The sequence below is a fragment of the Echinops telfairi genome, unplaced genomic scaffold (assembly GCF_000313985.2).
Source record: "Echinops telfairi isolate 266 unplaced genomic scaffold, ASM31398v2 ScPeMD7_7458;HRSCAF=8496, whole genome shotgun sequence".
NCBI classification, from domain to species: domain Eukaryota; kingdom Metazoa; phylum Chordata; class Mammalia; order Afrosoricida; family Tenrecidae; genus Echinops; species Echinops telfairi.
The window spans coordinates 25,016,072-25,033,259 of NW_022111358.1; the positions used below are offsets into that span (position 1 = coordinate 25,016,072).

The 17,188-nt window shown below is 52.2% G+C and overlaps 1 protein-coding gene across 1 annotated transcript in view; it reads left to right on the plus strand.

The window, feature by feature from the left end:
* Positions 1 to 1,054: 1,054 nt before the first annotated feature.
* The window catches only part of TTLL6 (tubulin tyrosine ligase like 6), a 39,311-nt gene continuing 23,177 nt past the window's right edge, over positions 1,055 to 17,188 (plus strand). Inside the window, 11 exon segments of the mRNA XM_030888084.1 lie at positions 1,055 to 1,074; positions 2,190 to 2,414; positions 3,364 to 3,404; positions 4,342 to 4,460; positions 4,591 to 4,721; positions 6,589 to 6,745; positions 7,537 to 7,680; positions 8,246 to 8,331; positions 12,053 to 12,278; positions 13,483 to 13,658; positions 16,458 to 16,646. Of these exon segments, the coding sequence (XP_030743944.1) occupies positions 1,055 to 1,074; positions 2,190 to 2,414; positions 3,364 to 3,404; positions 4,342 to 4,460; positions 4,591 to 4,721; positions 6,589 to 6,745; positions 7,537 to 7,680; positions 8,246 to 8,331; positions 12,053 to 12,278; positions 13,483 to 13,658; positions 16,458 to 16,646 (1,514 nt within the window).

Sequence of the window (17,188 nt, forward strand, 5' to 3'; positions counted from 1 at the left end):
CCTCATAACTCCTGGGGCAGTTGTGAGCATTCAATGCAATTATGAATATGCTTTGGAAAGAAAAGCCTGCATGCACCATACTCTATATGGGCTTATTCAATTATTTGTGGGTAGCTTCCAGCTAGACAACCCCTTCCCCGCCTCCCCCTTACCAAATTTTATTTGGGAAAGGGACAGAGAGAGATGGAAGAGTAGAAAAGGAAGATAATTCCCCAAAGATGGTGTCGCTCTGGTGAGCCGCATATAAATATGACTGGTGGTGGTGCAGGTGGTTAGTTAATATGCCTCTGGGAAGCATCATAGTAAGAGACCGTGTGTGTGCAAAACAAACAGTCAAGCACTCGCCTGCTCACTGAAAAGGCTGGAGGTTTAAGTGCACTCACAGGCACGCTGGAGAAAGGCCTGGAGAGCTACTCCCCCAAAAGTCAACCCTTGACAACCCCCTGGGGCACAGCTCCACACTGACCCGCATGGAATCGCCATGCGTTAGAGTGGACTCCATCGCAACAGGGACGCTGGTTGGCTGGCTGCTTGGCTGGTTGGAGATATTTGTGTGCACACACACACACACACACACCTATTTATACTTACCCACACCCAAAGCTATATAGTTTTTGTATTCATCAATACCCAATAATCCTACTTCAAGATCTTCATCCTAGGAAAATAATTCTAAAGAAGCAAAAGGACTTCTTACGTGAAAGAGGTTCTTTTTAGGGCTAGATAGAAATGGTCGGTTATGTTCTGGTGCATATCTTCAGTGGAATCTTCTGAATCACAGTGACCCGATGCAGGGTTTCTAAGGCTATAATTTTCCATAGGAGCAGACAGCCTTCTCTGTCTCCTCGGGGTTGACTGGTGGTTCGAACTGCTGTTCTTACAATTAGTAGCTCATTAAGCCACCAGCCAGGACGATCGACTATGACACCGTCATTCAATGGCAGACGCGTTATAAATAAATAAATAAACGTGGGGACTTTGCAAGACCCCAAGGGTGTTGATGCCACAATGCTGAGACAGCACAAGACAGATGTTACAAAACTGTTTGTACGGGATGACTGTGATTGCAGAAGCGTAAGCATGCTTAGGAGTTAGAGGATAAAGGAGAATACACAAGGCAGTCAACGTTGCTGTGTTACAGTAGGAAAGCTGCAGGTGAGTGTTCACCCTACTCTGCTCTCGACTTCCTTTCATGTTGTGTTATTTGAATAATAAAGCGAGGTGTCTTTCACAAAGCCAAGAGCAGGTAGAAAGTTGCCATAGGCATTCCAGGAGAGGGACTGGAATGGTGGGAGGGCGGTGGGCGGCGATTGGAGGGCAAGGAGAGAGGAGCACCAGAAAGCTGGCTTGGTGACCAGAGCCAGCTCGGATGTGAAGAGCGAGTCCATGAACTGGTCCAGGCTGTTCCGGCTACCCAAAGGTAGATCACGAGCATCCCTGGGGATTAGTGGGGCGGGGGCATCAGACCCTTAAAAATATGTGTTTGAAATGTCCCACCCCAAAGGAGAGGGGGCAAATGAGCACTTTGCTAGATTCTATTTTCTGGTTGAGGACTGGTTTTACTTTTAGTTAAATGATGGGGAAGACGTCATAGCTTTTTCATGGTCGGGGGTTCTATAGGTCCACACCCCAGTCCTGGCCTTGAATCTCGTTGTTACATTAGCTACAAAATCAGCTTTGCACAACAGGAGCGGCAGGTGCCTTGGCTCCCATCCCCCACCCCACCCCAGCAGATAGCTGCTGTGGGAGGTAGATTCAGTGTTGAAACAGTTAACAGACCTCCTCAAAGCACCTCACCTTCCCCTCTGGGGCTAAGGCCTTGCCTAGGAAGAGTCAGGGCTGGGTGCTGAGAGCCTGTCTCAAGACAGCCACTTGCTTTAATAATAAGCTTGTTTACAAGGCAGTGCCGCCGCGCACAGCGTCTCAAACCGCTCCTCAGAAGCCCAAGAGGGCAAAACCAAGGCCAAGGTTGGCTGAGTGAGTCCCTAAGGTCTTACTCAGTGGCAAAAGATGGAATCAGCTCCCTCCCCAACTTGCAACAACCACAATGGTAGCGTGGCCTTTTATAGACCACAACCTGTTTGTGGTCTAGCTTTGTGGAACCAGCGTTCCCCACCCACATGAGCGAGGGAGGGGGTCCCCCTGTAGGTAAATCCATGTAACTGCTGCTCCGTCTCCCCTTTCTCTAGGGACAGTGAGTATTTCCCCCGGGCCTCCAGCCCGGCCAGGGAGATGCTACCTGGTGAGACTGCGGAAAGTGAAGAAGGCTGGGCAGATTCAGACGAGAGGGAGGACGGTGCTGTGGAAGGTCTGAGACAACTCATCGCCCTGGCTTTTGTGAGAGAGAACGCTGGGCCGCAAAAGGAGCTCCAGAGTGCCCGCCAGCCAGGCAAGAAGAAGAGGAAGAAAAAGAGGTTAGGATTTAAAGATGGTAAATGGGGTCCGCGTGGGTGAGAACAGGCGGGATCCGGAGGGAACGGGGCCTTGACTGCTGAAGGGAGAGGACCGGAGAAGGAATGCAGAGACTGTGTGGGATTGTCCCAACCCCACCACTTCTGGGTCAGACAAACCGAATCCACCGTGGATGGTCTGTTTTATATAATGAGCATGTAAATGAAATTGACACCTTATCCTAATTCCACTCTGTGAGCATGTCTAGGATGCTTTTTTTTTTTTTTTTAGTGGATGGGGGAAGAGGATTTCTATGTTTTTTTTTGAGGATTTCTATGTTTTAAAGAAATGTTTTTTGTCCTGGGAATTTAGTACACTTGGAACATAATAGAATTGACTTAAGGATTTCTGTGTTTTAAAGAAATGTCTCTTGTCCTGGGAATTTAGTGCACTTGGAACATAGTAGAATTGACTTATTGGGATCTGCCCACACTTCTGCATTCCAGTTCTTGTGGAATGGTTTCCCATGCCTTCCTCTCCCCAGTGGAAAACAGATCAACGCTCGGACCGATGCCGGAGAGCTTGCCCTCCCTCAAACTCACAGCCTCCCTCAGTAGGAGGAGGAAGGGGCAGGAGACTATGAAGTATTTGGGTTCCAAAGATTTTCCGTTCATGTCCCTCATGGACCCCTGCAGTGAAGGGGCTCAGGGGTGATGATCCTAATATGGAGCTGTAAGCACCATTAGCTCTAGCTGCACTGCGGAATTTGGATCCGATTCTGGTTCATGAGAAAGGGACCATCAGAATAAAAAAAAAAAGAAAGGGACCATCAGACGGAGTGGGGCAAGGCTGGGGCTGGCCCACCAGGGTTGGATTCTCAGCTCCACCTCGGATGGACGCTTCATGCACGATCCCTGGGGCCGGCAAGCGTGTCTGTCTCTGTCTTGCTGCTCTCCTTCTTCTCTTTTCCAGATGATTGGTGATCAATCTATCCAACTGCCGGTATGAAAGCGGTGAGCATCTGCATTCAGGGGACCTCCGCGGGCCGTGGCCGATTCCCCAGAGGGTTGGCAAGGATCGTTTTCCTATTGTCTTGAGGGTGAAAAGGAGTAACCCTGAACCCCGGTCTTTGGTTCCCTCACCTTGACTAACTATGGAGGGTGTGCGGACTGGCTCTCCAAGAGCGGTGGGTTTGGACCACAGCGGTGTGGACTTCCGTAGTTAGCGTTCTTGTATACGATGGCTCGGGACCATGACTGCTGAAAAGGCAGCTATGGATTCCGTCAACGGCTCTGTTTCAGAGCACGGGTTACAAACTGGCAGACGGGGTTGAACGGAGCCTACGATTGATTTTCTGCTTCGGAGCCCGGTGGTGCTGGTGTTGGGTTTAATTTGAACTCCAACGCTTTCGGCTGGCCAGGCATTCTCCTGGTTACGCCTGCGGGCCAACTCCCTGCCAAGGTCCTTGAAGGCACTGGGGTTTGGGTGGGAGCCAACCCCAAGGTATTAATACAACAGGGACCAGGGAAGGATGTGCTAGCATATATATGGTTTCGAAAGGCGTCGTGTGATTTCTGTACGTCCTGTGCTGTAGCTCACTCTGGCTGATGTTAAGGGCTAGTTTGTATTCCTTGAATATTCAATGGCTGAGTCTTTGGAAGAAAGCCAGCAGCCTGCTTCCTGGTAAGGGGAAGCCAGGGTGGGTAAGGCATTCATGAGAGAGAGCTTTCTGTGGGAGCTTTGAGCAGAGGCTGTATTCGTCAATAGCTCTCTACTCTCTATGTTCCTTTGTTGGCCGTGGTGTGTGTCCAGTCAGGGGAGGATGGCCATCAGCTGCAGGGAGACCAGCTCTTGCACTTAAACACTTGGTCTGGAAGCACCTTCACATGGAGCCTCCCGGCCCCTGATCCCCTTCCACTTTCTGGGCTAACAGGCCTTTCTGCCTCCCAGTGCGCAGGGCTGCCCAGCAGTATGGCCTTCGAGAGGGAGGGGAGAATGAAGACTGGACACTCTGCTGGACGGACTTCTCAGTGTCGCTGGAGCGGGTTATGGAAATGAAAAGTTACCAGGTACCTGGTGTGACATCTGCCTAATGGGGCTGCCGGGGAGCCCCCCCCCTCCCCCTTGTTAATCATTGCACCCAGGGGAATGTGGATGCCCATGTCCCCTCATTGTTCATGAATTCTGCTTCCTTCACAGAAAATCAATCACTTCCCTGGAATGAGTGAAATCTGCCGCAAGGACTTACTGGCCAGGAATATGAGCCGGATGTTAAAGATGTTCCCTAAAGATTTCCACTTTTTTCCTAGGACCTGGTGTCTTCCCGCGGAGTGAGTGCTCGCGGGTGCCCCGGCTCCACTCCCCTTCCCAGGTTACATTTCCTTCTCGAGGCCACATCTCTGGCGGTCACTGTTCCCGCCCATATGTTCTCCTATCCCCCCCCCCCCTTCTGTTCTGGAAGGGAGACTCCGGGTGTGTCCAAGGTTGAGATAACACAAGGCCCTGCCTATAAAATGAGATGACACCGGCTAGGTGCCTGAAGTTAGGATGGGCATTTATTTGTTCTGACCCTGAAAGCTATTGATCATGTATTTGAAGGACAAGAGGGCTTCAAAGTGTCTGTGGAAAAGTGGAATTTAAAAACAGTTGGAATTTTCCCACAAACATTCGGAAACCTCCCTGTCTCATTGACTTGTCTCAACCCTCTCTCGAGGCATTTTTGAAATTTTAACACCCCTGGAGCAGAAGCGGTGCCTGGCCCTTCCCTTCGTCTGGTTTCTTCCATCTTGAAACCAGACATCTGATCCTGGCACAGCAAGTGCTCTGAACCACACAATGAAGACATAGGAGAAATGGAGATAACATGGACACGACCGGGATACACGCAGGCAGTGAGCAGGAGCAGGATTATTACAGTACAGTGAACCCTCGTTTATCGCGGTTAATCGGTTCTAGACCCTACCGTGATAAATGAAATTCCGCGAAGTAGGATTCCTTATTTGTAAATCAAATATTTTTGTAGTTAGAGCATAGAGGATATGAAAAAAACACCCTTTAGTCACCATTACACTCGTATTACCCAATTTATTAAACAAAAAAGGGATAATACAGTAAAACATTTTGGACGTTACAATTATCATTTATTATTTATTATATTATTTATGGCATCTAGTTTACAGTATTACATATTTCACATACAGTATTATTATACATAGTTCTTACAAATACTGTAATCAATAGCCTATGAAATGACTTAAGGGATGTACTCTACAGGTAGGTCGCCGTCTTTTTCCTCTGAAGGAGCGGGTGTAGGCAGTGGGTGCTATTATGCAAAAACCGCGATAGAGTGAAGCCGCGGAAGTCGAAGCGTGAAGTGGCGAGGGTTCACTGTATTATTGCATGACTGTTATTACAGGATTATATTTTCATGGCAAGGGCTCTAGAGGAACCCCACCATCCCCTTCCCATCCAGTGTTCCCTACCCAGGAGGCAGCAGGCCCACACGGAGTTTCCCTTTCCCAGCGTCTCTAACTTGTAGGAAAGGTGCTTGGCCAGCAGGGCAGCAGGAGCCCCCAGATTTCAAGGAGCACTGCAATCAAGTCCCTTCCCCAGTGGTCACCGGCTTCCTTTGAATTCACATGCAAAACACGCAGTAATTGCCAGAGTGAGATGGTGCAGTCTGTCGGTGGACTTGTTTAGTTCTTCTGAGCGTACGCAGGCCGTCTTCAGAGTGCCCTCACAGGTACACTGAAGTGCAGGTGTTACTGATGAACACCCGAATCCCAGAAGGAGCTTAGAGTCAGAACCACGGTCCTATGACTTGTGGGGTGTGAGCCAGATCTAAAGTTCACTGACCCAGATTGCTGCTCCCCCACACACGGGGTGCACAGGGCACGTGGGCGCTTTGCCCAAGTGAGGACAGAGGGGTCGCCCTGTGATAATGAGATTGGTGTCATGCTCCTCATCCTCGCTGCACACAGGACGAAATTGCCTCAGAGAGCTTAAGTCACTTGCCAAGGGACCGACAGCCAGTAAGGGACTTTGCCCGGATTGAAATAGGCACCTGGATGAATCCCCTCCAGTGTCTCCCCAGCTGCTAACTGGACCTTGGGTGTCCATCAGCACCCAGGCCTTTGTCACGAGGTAACCTTTCTTTGTTCCCTAAAGGTGTATTTCTTTTCCTCTCTGCTCTTGCAGCTGGGGAGATTTGCAGAATTACAGCAGGTCAAAAAAAAACAAGACCTACATTTGTAAGCCGGATTCGGGCTGCCAAGGGAGAGGTATATTCATCACGCGGAGGGTGAGAGAAATCAAGCCAGGGGAGGACATGATCTGTCAGCTCTATATTTCAAAGGTATGTCCTCATCGCAAGGATCCATCACCCCTGGCAACCTTAAGCTCTCGCTCCTCTGCGCACAATGTGAAATGGGGGGGAGGGTAGTGTTAAGAAGGGGGTGAGGCCAGTCTTCCACATTAGACCGTCAGGCCAATCTTCTGGAAGAAGGACACTGACGAGCTCCTGGGCCGAAACGGCCCCTAACTCTGGCAACGACTCCTACACCAGGGGTCAGTTGGTCTGTCCCTACCAGACCGGCCCCTTTCCTCTCAGAGGTGACAGCTGGGAGGACACCTTTAGTGTGTAGAGGCCCTGCCTGTTTGGGGGATGCGAGGAGTTCTGTGACTGGTTTTACTCCCTGGTCAGAGCACAGAGGCCAGCGCAGCATGAACGCACTGCAGGGTCGAAGCCCCCTAGGTGTGTGGAGGAAGAAGGACTGGCTCCCTGGAACAGGAACGGCCAGGAGACGGCGGGGCAGGGAGCAGTCCTGCAGGGCACAAGCAATAACATAGCCCTGGCTGGTGGCACCATGTTCTCTCTTCAAGGGACTTGTTTTGAAGTTACTTTATTTGGCTGTCGAGATGGCTCACTTGTGCCATCTGACAGATCCAACAACGGAGGGCAGTGCAGTTCGGTGAATTCTACAAAGTCATGTGTTGGGGCAGCACCCGGGTCGCCTTGTCCCCCTCTCGGCCTTTCCCACCCTGCACTTCATCCCACGAGACAAGGTTGGGTTGGACACCACGAAAGCGAGATGGGTGTTTCCGCTTCTCCTCTGACAGTGTGTGTCTTCTGCTTTCTCCTCCCAGCCCTTCATCATCGATGGGTTCAAGTTCGACCTGCGAATTTATGTGCTGCTGACGTCCTGTGATCCTCTCAGGATTTTTGTCTACAACGAAGGATTGGCCCGCTTCGCCACATCATCTTACTCCTACCCTTGCACGGACAACCTGGTGAGCCAAGAGAGCACGCCTCCGAGCCCCACACTCTTAGCAGGGTCAAAACTCCTGCTCACACCCGCGTGATCAAGGTGTCCCGGATACAGCTCTCACTGGTGGCACACTTAATACGGGCCAGGTTGCCGAAGCTCTCTTTTCAAGGAGCACTCCCAAACAGGGATTGTTACCCCCAGTTTGAGAAGGGGCGCATTAAGGCTCAGAGAATACAAGGGTCTTGTCAAAGTCATCCAGCTAGGAAAACGTGGGCCTGGGGCTCCCACACCAGCCCCATGATTCAGTGATGTCCGCAGAGAAAGACCCTCGGGGAAGCCCTCCCAGAGCTCTTGAAGCTACCTTCAGGCAGAGGGGGGAAAGCCAGCTGAAGCCAGCCTTTCTTCTGACCCTCCAGGCCATGAGGACTCCGCCCTGTCCTCTATTTTGCCAGTCCCGTAAGCCCGACTTGGCACCTTTCGTTTCTACCCCTGTAAGCCTCAGGTGCCGCGGGAGGGGGCAGAGAGGCAGCACAAGGCCTGCCTGACCTTCCTGACTGACCCCACAGGCTTGTCTCTCTTTTCCCCAGGATGACATCTGCATGCACCTGACTAACTACTCCATTAATAAGCACAGTTCAAACTTCGTTCAGGATTCTCACTCTGGCAGCAAGAGGTAAGGAAGCGGCTTCATTGTTCTTTCCTTTCCTTGCCAGCCTCTGAGCCGCCCCCTGGAATCCCTGTCAGCCCAGAGAGGTCTCCACCCTGGCGCTGAGGCGCTCAGGAAAATATTGCTTGGCTCCTAAGCCCAGATCAGACTCCTTCCTCTTTGTTTTCCGGGTTGTTAATCATTAAAAGAGGCCTCGTCGTAAACGTGGGAGGCTGGGGGAGGAGAGGTAAAGGGTACACACAGCACACCCGGACACACTCTGGCGACCTTGGAGCTTTTTCCTGTCAACAGATATTCACTGATCGCAGCCCATCAGGTGCGAGGACATGCCAGGCGGTCCTGGCTCCGGGCCTGGGGCTCCTGGGGCATCGCTCCCTTACAGATTCTCAAAGGCTGTGTCAGGATGTCCTAGTGTGGCAGACCTGTGACTGGCTGGCTTTTACGGTTGCTTCAAAAGGAGGAGGAAATTGGGGGCGGAGGGGAGCAGTTCACAAAAGTACCTTCCCCAAGGGGCTTTGGCATTCACCTTGCTTTGTCTCCCTCCGTTGGGTCTTAAGGAACGGAGACTGAAGCACCTGAGCATGGTCAGGGAAAAGGAGGAAGTCTTTATGGAGGACTTGTGTGCGTCGGGCTACCAACTGCAAAGTCAGCGGTTCCAAACCACCGCGGGAGAAACGCCCATCAAGAGTCTGGAACACGCATGGGGGCAGTTCCACCCTGTCCTACCGGGTCGTCCATGCGGGTCGGCCTCCACTCGCTGGCAGTGTGTCTGGGGTGTGTGTGGAAAGGCGCCGCGATGGTGGCGCGTGCACCTAGGTCCGCCTGCCACATTCTCTCAGCAGCACTCTGACGAGGCCTTGTGACTGTCACCTGGCTTTGGACATGGAATTGGAGTGTCACTTTGCAAGGTCGCACAGCCAGGAAGTGGTAGAGCTAGGATTTACGCCCAGGCGATCTCGCCCCTCGAGCCATCCCGCGGCGCTGGTCCCTCCAGAGCATTCTGTGAGGGTGCCTTGGGTGCGAGTCCTCATGCTCACGCCTCTGCTTTTGTTCACCAACAACCTAAAATGCCACCAAAGGCCCTTCTCCTGTCTCACGGAGGCGGGCCTGCGGGTGCTGCGGTGACTGAAGCATTGGGCTGTTAACCTCAAGGTGAGCGTCCGAGCCCATCAGCTGCTCCCCGGGAGAAAGAGGAGGCTGGGCACCCCTCAGGGGCACTTCTATTTCCTTCAGGTCGCCAGGCGCCAAAATGGACTCCGGGACAGTGGGTGTTTTTCCTCTTTCCGTGTTGGACTCACGAAGCTTCCGTGGGACCTGGTTCCAGGTTCTGGTCCGGTCACTTAAGTAAACACTGTAGTAGCGGTCAAACCTGACTTTCCTTGGGCCCTCGGCCTTCCTCATTATCCGACAAGAAGGCTAGGTTTCATCTCTTAGGACAAGCTGTGGAATTGAAGTATAACCACCCACGTGACCTCTCTGGCTCAAATCCCATCACCCTCAAGGGTCACATCCCCCATAATCCGGCACTGTTCTTTGCTTGTTTGCCTCGTGCTCCCCTCTGCACAGTGTGTCCCCTCGAGGCAGTGGGATGGTGTCCTGGGCCCTTGGGTGCTTCCCAGAAGTGGTGCCTTACAGAGTTCATCCTTTCTCTTCCTGTCCTCCTTCCTTTCTCCCGTTCTCTTCTCCCTCCGTCCCTTCTTTTGGGGAAGACTGAGACAATATGATTTCTGTACCAATTTCCTGCCCGCTCCAGACTTCCGGCCATAGCTGGAGGCCGTCTATGCCTCCAGCCAGTCCCTCCCACGTGGTGCTTTGGGCAAAGTGAAGGAAAAGACAGAAAAACCGAAAACCTGGCAGGACTCTGGAGTAGAGACCTGGTCAACAGCACTATCTTTTCACTTCCAAGGCCCAGCGGAGAACCTGGCACATGAGTGGCATGTGAAATTGAACTGCCTAACCACTGGGCATTATGAAATCACACAATCGCAGGTGTTCACTTTGATGAGCCTGAGTCACCATGGGAGGGTTATGGTATGTTTCATAACCTCTGTCACAAGGAGGCAGGGAAGTGTATAATCTATTTTAGGAAGATTTATTTCCCAATTAGGCAAATTAAATACATTTTTTTCCCTGCATTTGAAAAGATTAGCCTCAAGTGATCTGGAAAATCCATTTATGTGCCACACTCCATCTCCTGACAGAAGCAGGTAGAGCAGGTGGCCTCTGTAGTTGAGTGAGCTTCGGCTTTCTGCCTTTATGTAAATGCAGGTTCTCTAAGTAGCCTTGGGTTTCCCTTGACATTGATGGTGGTCCTTGGTGTCCATCCCTTCATCGCACAAAGCGATAAGTGAAGGGCAGGCACTTGGCAAAATGCTCACTGGCTGGTTGACCCTGCCTTCTCCCTTTTGACCCTGACCACTAGGGTCTAGAGCACTTTTTAAACCGCTGGCCCGAGTGATGCCTCTGCCCCTCAATCTCTTCTCTGCTTTCAGCCCCTTGCGTCTCCCTTCCACCATCCACTTACACTTCGTGTGCATCAGTGTGTGCACCGAAGGGTGAGGCCGTGTGCCCCTTGGATCGGCCAGGCTCGCCCTCTCTTTGTATTGCCTGGTTCAGAACTGATCAGAACATCCACTCAGATTTCCATACGGGAGAGACATCCTCTGTGACAGGTAACAACCATTTTGGTTTGTCTGGAACCGAAGAGTTTCCTGCAGTGTGGGACTCTCAATGTCAAAATCTGGGACAATCCCAGATGGCCTGAAACAGTTGGTCACCCCATCTGTGAGAGTCCCTGGCTGTCTTTCTCTTGGAGGTCACCCTCAAACAGTATCGGCGTTCCTTAATGGCTCCTCAAGTGATTTCTCTTTCTTTCTAAAATCATTTTATTGGGGGCCTCTTACCACAATCCATCCATCCATCCATCATCCATCGTGTCAAGCATATTTTTACATTTTTTGCCATCATCCTTTTCAAAACATTTTCTTTCTACTTGAGCCCTTGGTAACAGCTCCCCCCCCCACCTCATGAACCCTTGATCATTTATAAAGTATTATGGTTTTTTTCATGTCTTATACGGGTCGATGCCTCCCTTCACCCTCCTCGAGTGATGTCAAGGAGCCCCCGAAGGCTGAGAAACAGCTGCCCCCAAAGCAAAACCACGCGGGATGTTTGGTTGGTTGGTTTTCTCTCCGCTCACTGAGCTTTCCAGGCGGGAGGGAGGCCAGACGCCTGCTCCAGTCCTTGGGGGTTGAACGTGCCCCACTCCGTGTCTTGTATTATTATTGTGAATTAGGCGAGGGAGGTGGCCCAGCCACGTCTTATATGTCTTTACACACACATCTACTCCGGGGCTTAGGGGAGACTGGACGAATGTGGCCCTGTGACTCTTTCAGGCCCTCTCCTGTGCCAACAGCGTCCTGGGTATTCCTCTCGACTGGCTTTAGAGCAGTGGTTCTCCACCTTCCTCGTGCCGCGACCCTCGCATACAGTTCCTCACGGGGTGGTGACCCCCCAACATAACATTATTTCCGTTGCTACTTCATCACTGTCATTTTGTTCTGAATCGGGCCTCCTCTGTGAAAGGGTTGTTCGACAGCCCCCCCAAGGGGTCACGACCCACAGGTTGAGAACCGCTGCTTTAGCGGTTTCTCTCGTTTCAGGTTTCCAGAATGCCACGGCCTTAGCTGCTCAGAGGTCAGCGGCCCTGTCTGTGCTTCCCCTCCAGGAAACTCTCCACCTTCAACGTGCACATGGTGACCCAAGGCCACAACGTGGAGCAGATGTGGAGCGATATCGAGGACGTCATTATCAAGACCATCATCTCGGCCCACGCCACCATCAAGCACCACTACCACTCGTGCTTCCCCAACCACACGCTCAGCAGTGCCTGCTTTGAGATCCTGGGGTTCGACATTTTGCTGGACTGGAAGCTGAAGCCCTGGCTGCTGGAGGTAGAGCGGTCCGGGCAGAGGGTGGAAACTGGGGTCTTTCGGACTCACCTGACTGTGTTAATCCACTTCCTCCCAAGAGGCACCAGTGCCTGGGGCTTCTCGCTTAGTCAAAAAGTGGCCACCAGAGGGGGGTAGACGGCAGGGAATTCGAGCATCCCTTTTGTCCGACGTCCACGGAGAACTTAAGCACACAGTGATTCCGAAGACAGTTCTATCTTTCGTAAGAGCGGTTATCGCCCTCAAAGGAGGTGCGCTTCATCAAAACAGGATTGATTTCAGTGTTCCCTATAAGACAAGAGGTGCTAGGCCTGGTGGCCCTTTGGAGCCTGACCGACTCAGTTACAAGCACCAACAGAGAGAGGGGCCTGGAGCCTGCTGCCTTAGGAATGGGTGGGGGCAACCACTCGGCCCGTGCAGTAGGGAACGGAGAAGGGAAACATGCTTTCTGGGTGGCTGCCTCTTTTTCACAATTGAATTTATCTTGAAGAACTTTCTGAAGGCGGCCAATCAGAATGCGCCATGGGGCTCACAGGGTCCGAGGTGCAAGTGCCCGTCCAGTGCGTACCCCAGAGCCAAGAACACAACATGATAGAGCAGGTTCCTGGGCCTGGACCTTCTCCCATTCCCAACCCTGATTCCCAGCTGTGGGTGGAAAAGAGGCCATGGCTGGTTATACCTGTCGCGCTCCTTCAGATAGCAGATGGAGCCACCAGGAACAAATTTTCCCAGAACTGCTAGGGTTCTGCAAATATCACCCTGGACTGGGATTCTAACAGCGGCTGCTGAACGACGCGCACTTTCCTGTGGTCAGACAGTCGTCTGCTCCTCCTCCTTGACTCTCCCTCAAGGCTGGTCAGACTCCCGATCTCTCTCTCCTTTCTACTTCTACTCCCAAATCTGTCCCCGAGGGCTGCCCCGTCCTACCCTGCTCTCGAGAATGACAAGTGCATGTGTGGATAGAAGTACACCAGATGGAGGGGCGACCCCGTGCTTTTCAAGAAGAAAAGACGTAAATAAAAGCTTTCGAATCTAGAGGGAATGCGGCTTCCTCTTTTCCCACTGGGATTCCAGGCCAGAACCTTCTTCCACTCGCAGCCGCTCACCTTGGTAGGCCAGGGCCCCCCAGCGCAGGCTCTGGTACCACCCAGGAGGTGCCATGCCGCTCTGGACAGCCCAGCACCCAGCTATCTCCTCGCTCTCACAGGTCAACCACTCTCCAAGCTTCTCCACTGACTCCTGGTTGGACAAAGAGGTGAAGGACAGCCTGCTGTATGACACCTTGGTCCTGATCAACCTGGGAACCTGTGACAAGAAGAAAATCCTGGAGGAGGAGAGACAGCGGGGGCGGTTCCTCCAACAATGTCGTTCTCGGGAGACCAGGTGCAGGAGTGCCCCCCTCCCCCAGGGAACCCCACTCTATATAACTCCCCTGTTCCCGGTAAGACTGGGCCATCCTGGCTCAAGTTATAACGGGTGGCTGTTAGGACACTGCTCTGAGCCTATGTCCTCTCTGTGAAATGAAGCCAATAATAGGTAACACATCAGGTGGCTGGCGGGGGCGGTGTGTGTGTGTGTGTGTGGGGGGGGAATTCAATGCGATAATGCATAGAAAAAAGCTGACCAGAGTGCCCGGCATCATCGATCTTATTAGAAGCTATTAAGACTCTTGCTTGGAATCGCATAGAGGATCCTTTTTGGAAAACGAGCTTAGAGTTGTAGAATGTACCAGATCGAACAGTTTTACTCTGAGCACGCTTCTGTTTCCAAAACTTGGAGGCTGAGCGACAGACCGATAGAGATGTGTAATGGAAATTAATTTCCTCCTAGAAAGCCCTTCGAATTCCCAGTAAACCACTCCTTTGTTTTACTAAAAAGAAAGACCCATCTCTCCTCCTCCACATCGCTGTGTTGGCAGAAGCGAATGCCCCTCTAGCTCCTTGGGTGGTGCAAATGGCTTGCACCCAACCAACCTACTAATTGAGCGAACGGCCATTTGAATTCACCGCGAGGTATCGCGAAAGAAAGGCCTGACTGCCACAAGCATGGCAGCCACGGAAAAGCCTGGGAAGGACAGCTCTACACGGAAACATGGTGCCCAACAAGGGTTTAGTCTTTGGGCTTCACTGTCTCCCTCTACTTACTGGCCAGCGTGTTCCTCAGAAGAGGGGCCTCTGGAACCCCGGGACCCCCCACAGCCACCCACCTTCCTGGTGAGCAGATGCAGCCTGATCCTTTGGGATTGGGTGTCTGGCACAATGGCCATCGAGCTTGTGCCCTGGGATGGCACTGTGTCTTTGAGACTCAAGCCCTGGTGGTGTCGGTGGTTGAGCCCTGGGCTGCTAACCCAAAGGTGGGAGGTTCGAAACCACGAGCTGCATCGTGGCAGAAAGATGCGGTCATCTGTCCGTGCAGATCCATAGCCTTGGAAACCCCAGGGGAGAGTTCAAGTCTGTCCTCTTGGATTGCTGTGAGGCAGATTGACCTGATACCCTGGGCTTGGCTTTGGAGTTCTGACTGTCCCGGGAGCATTTCACACGCACTGCCCGTCCTTGTCAGGAAGGTGTTTGACGAGGGGGCAGAGGATCCTGTGCTTGAGGCTCGGGAGACCAGGACTCCACAGAGATAACTGAGCTGCCCAGTCACCTTGTTGGTGGATGGCAGGGCTGCCTGAGAGCTCAGTTGTCTGCCATGCTGTCCCGAAACGCCTTCCACAGGAAATAGAGTCATACGACAGCAGTGACCAGACACACCCCAGAGCCAGTGTCTTCATCAATTTGAGTGGCACTGAGGGCTCGAGCTCTCTCAGTGGCTCTTCATTTCTCTGCTGTGAAAGGGGACTTACCCCTCCCTACATGACCTTGATCTCCCCAGGGGGCTGTGAGAAGAATGAGATCAACACAGCTCCTAAAAACCCACCAAGCTCACCCAGCAAACAAACCACATCCACCGCCACCGACTTGATTCTGATTCATAGCAACCCTCTAGGACAGAGGAGGACTGTCCCCTAGGGGGTCCAAGGCCGTAGAGAGGGATGGAAGCAAGCCCCGTCAGCTCTGGGGAAGGTCCCTCATCTCTTCAGCTTCCGCTTCTGTTTCCTGGGTCTCTTTGCCCCTGACACCTCGTGGCCTGGGCCAGCCTTTGCCCTGGTCGAGTACAGATTACAAAGCTCTATAGCTCTACCAGTAAGTGGCCAGAGGCATCCTACTCTGTCAGGAAGGCGCTTGGTTCTCTTGCTTCCTGGGTCAGCAACGTTGTGGCTCTCACGTCTCCTGGTTCTCCGCTGCTGCTCCCCGTCTTACGGCTCTCCTCACTTCCCTCTGAGCCCTCACCAAAACTGTCTTTGGTGTCCATTTGCCCACCACGAGGCTCTTCAAGACAATCTGGTCTTTTAGTACGAGGCCCCACGAAGCGTTTGCGGCTTCTCCCCATTACTCAGTTCCCAAAAGGCATCCACCCTTTAGGTATGTCTTAGAGCAGAATCACACATGTAGTAACAAGTTATGTCTATCTCTGTAGTACTGCTCTACCTCAAGCGAATGGCTTGAACACACAGAAGTTGATTTTCTCTGTGTGGGAGGCTAGGGGTCTGAATTCAGAGTGCCTGCTGTAAGGGTAGGTTTTCTTTCTCTATCGGCTCTGAGGGAAGGTCTTTGTGCTTTCCTGGCTCATCAGCTTCTGTTTTCTGGTTGGTTCTTTAGCCCCTGGGACCTCCAAGGGCCTCTCGGACTGGCCCATCCTCTGCCCTGCTCAGGCAAATATTACAAAGCTCTATGGCTCCACGTGCCCCAAGATATCATCTACTCTTCATTAGTCCTTATGTCTTGGCCCAAAGGCATCCCGCTTTCTCTCTCTGGGCGTCAGCGAGCCTAGATCCATCAACAAGCACCCGGATGACCCCCGCTCTGCCAGGAAGCTTCCTGCCTGAAGGCTGGGAGAAAGGGTCTTTTAACCATCTCATAGAGTATTATGACCATGGCTGCCTCAGGAGAGCTAGAATCTTCTCTCTTTGAGGGATGCGGTCATGCTTTTATTTAATGTACAATGAGTGACCACTAATAAGTGCAAGGCCCCTGTCTGGCCTTAAATGGCATCCATCTTTGGCATGTTCCTTCCAAGTACCATAATCCCCAAGCTTTGTCCTGAAAACTAATTGTAGCCCTGTGTTCTGCTTCCCAACAGGATTGAGGAGGTCAAGGGTTTCCAGGCTGTGTGGTTAGAGAAAACCAAGAAACATGAGAAGGAAAATTGTGGAGGGTTCCGGCTGATTTATCCCAGTCTGCATTCGGAGAAGTATGACAAGTTCTTCCAGGACAACAACTCCCTCTTCCAGAATACCATTGCTTCCAGGGCTCGGGAGCTGTACACTCGGTAGGAAGGCCCCTGGGTCAGGTGGGTTGAGGTTGCCCTAGGGATTGATCTGCTTGGTCATGGGCCCAGGAGGACAGGGATCAAGAGGACCTCGGGCTCTGGGCTTACAAGGACCAAGAGATAGAAGATTCCCTCATGTGGGGTATTGTTAAGTAGTTGGGTAGCTCTTTCTAGAAACTCATCCTTGAGACAGGCAGAGTGAAGACATCCTTGCCACGCTCGCTCTGGGATGCCCCTCCTCTCGGAGGGACCTCATGGATTCATGGCTGTGTAACTTGTAAGAGTTGGAAGGAGTCACATGCCACCCAGTCCAGTCCCCTTCTGCCATGTAACTTCATGAAAGGCTAAGTCGGGAGAGCAGGGACCACACAAGAGGAAAGAGGGACTAGAGCATCGACCTTCTGACCCACAAGACGGTGCTGTTCCCCTGCTGTCCTGCTGCCTTTGTCCGCCTCCAGAAGCTACAGCCCTAAGAGGCCGTATGTGAAGGGGTCCTGCCCTTTGCTTCCTAGCTGACCCTTTTCCCTACACTTGGTGTGTTA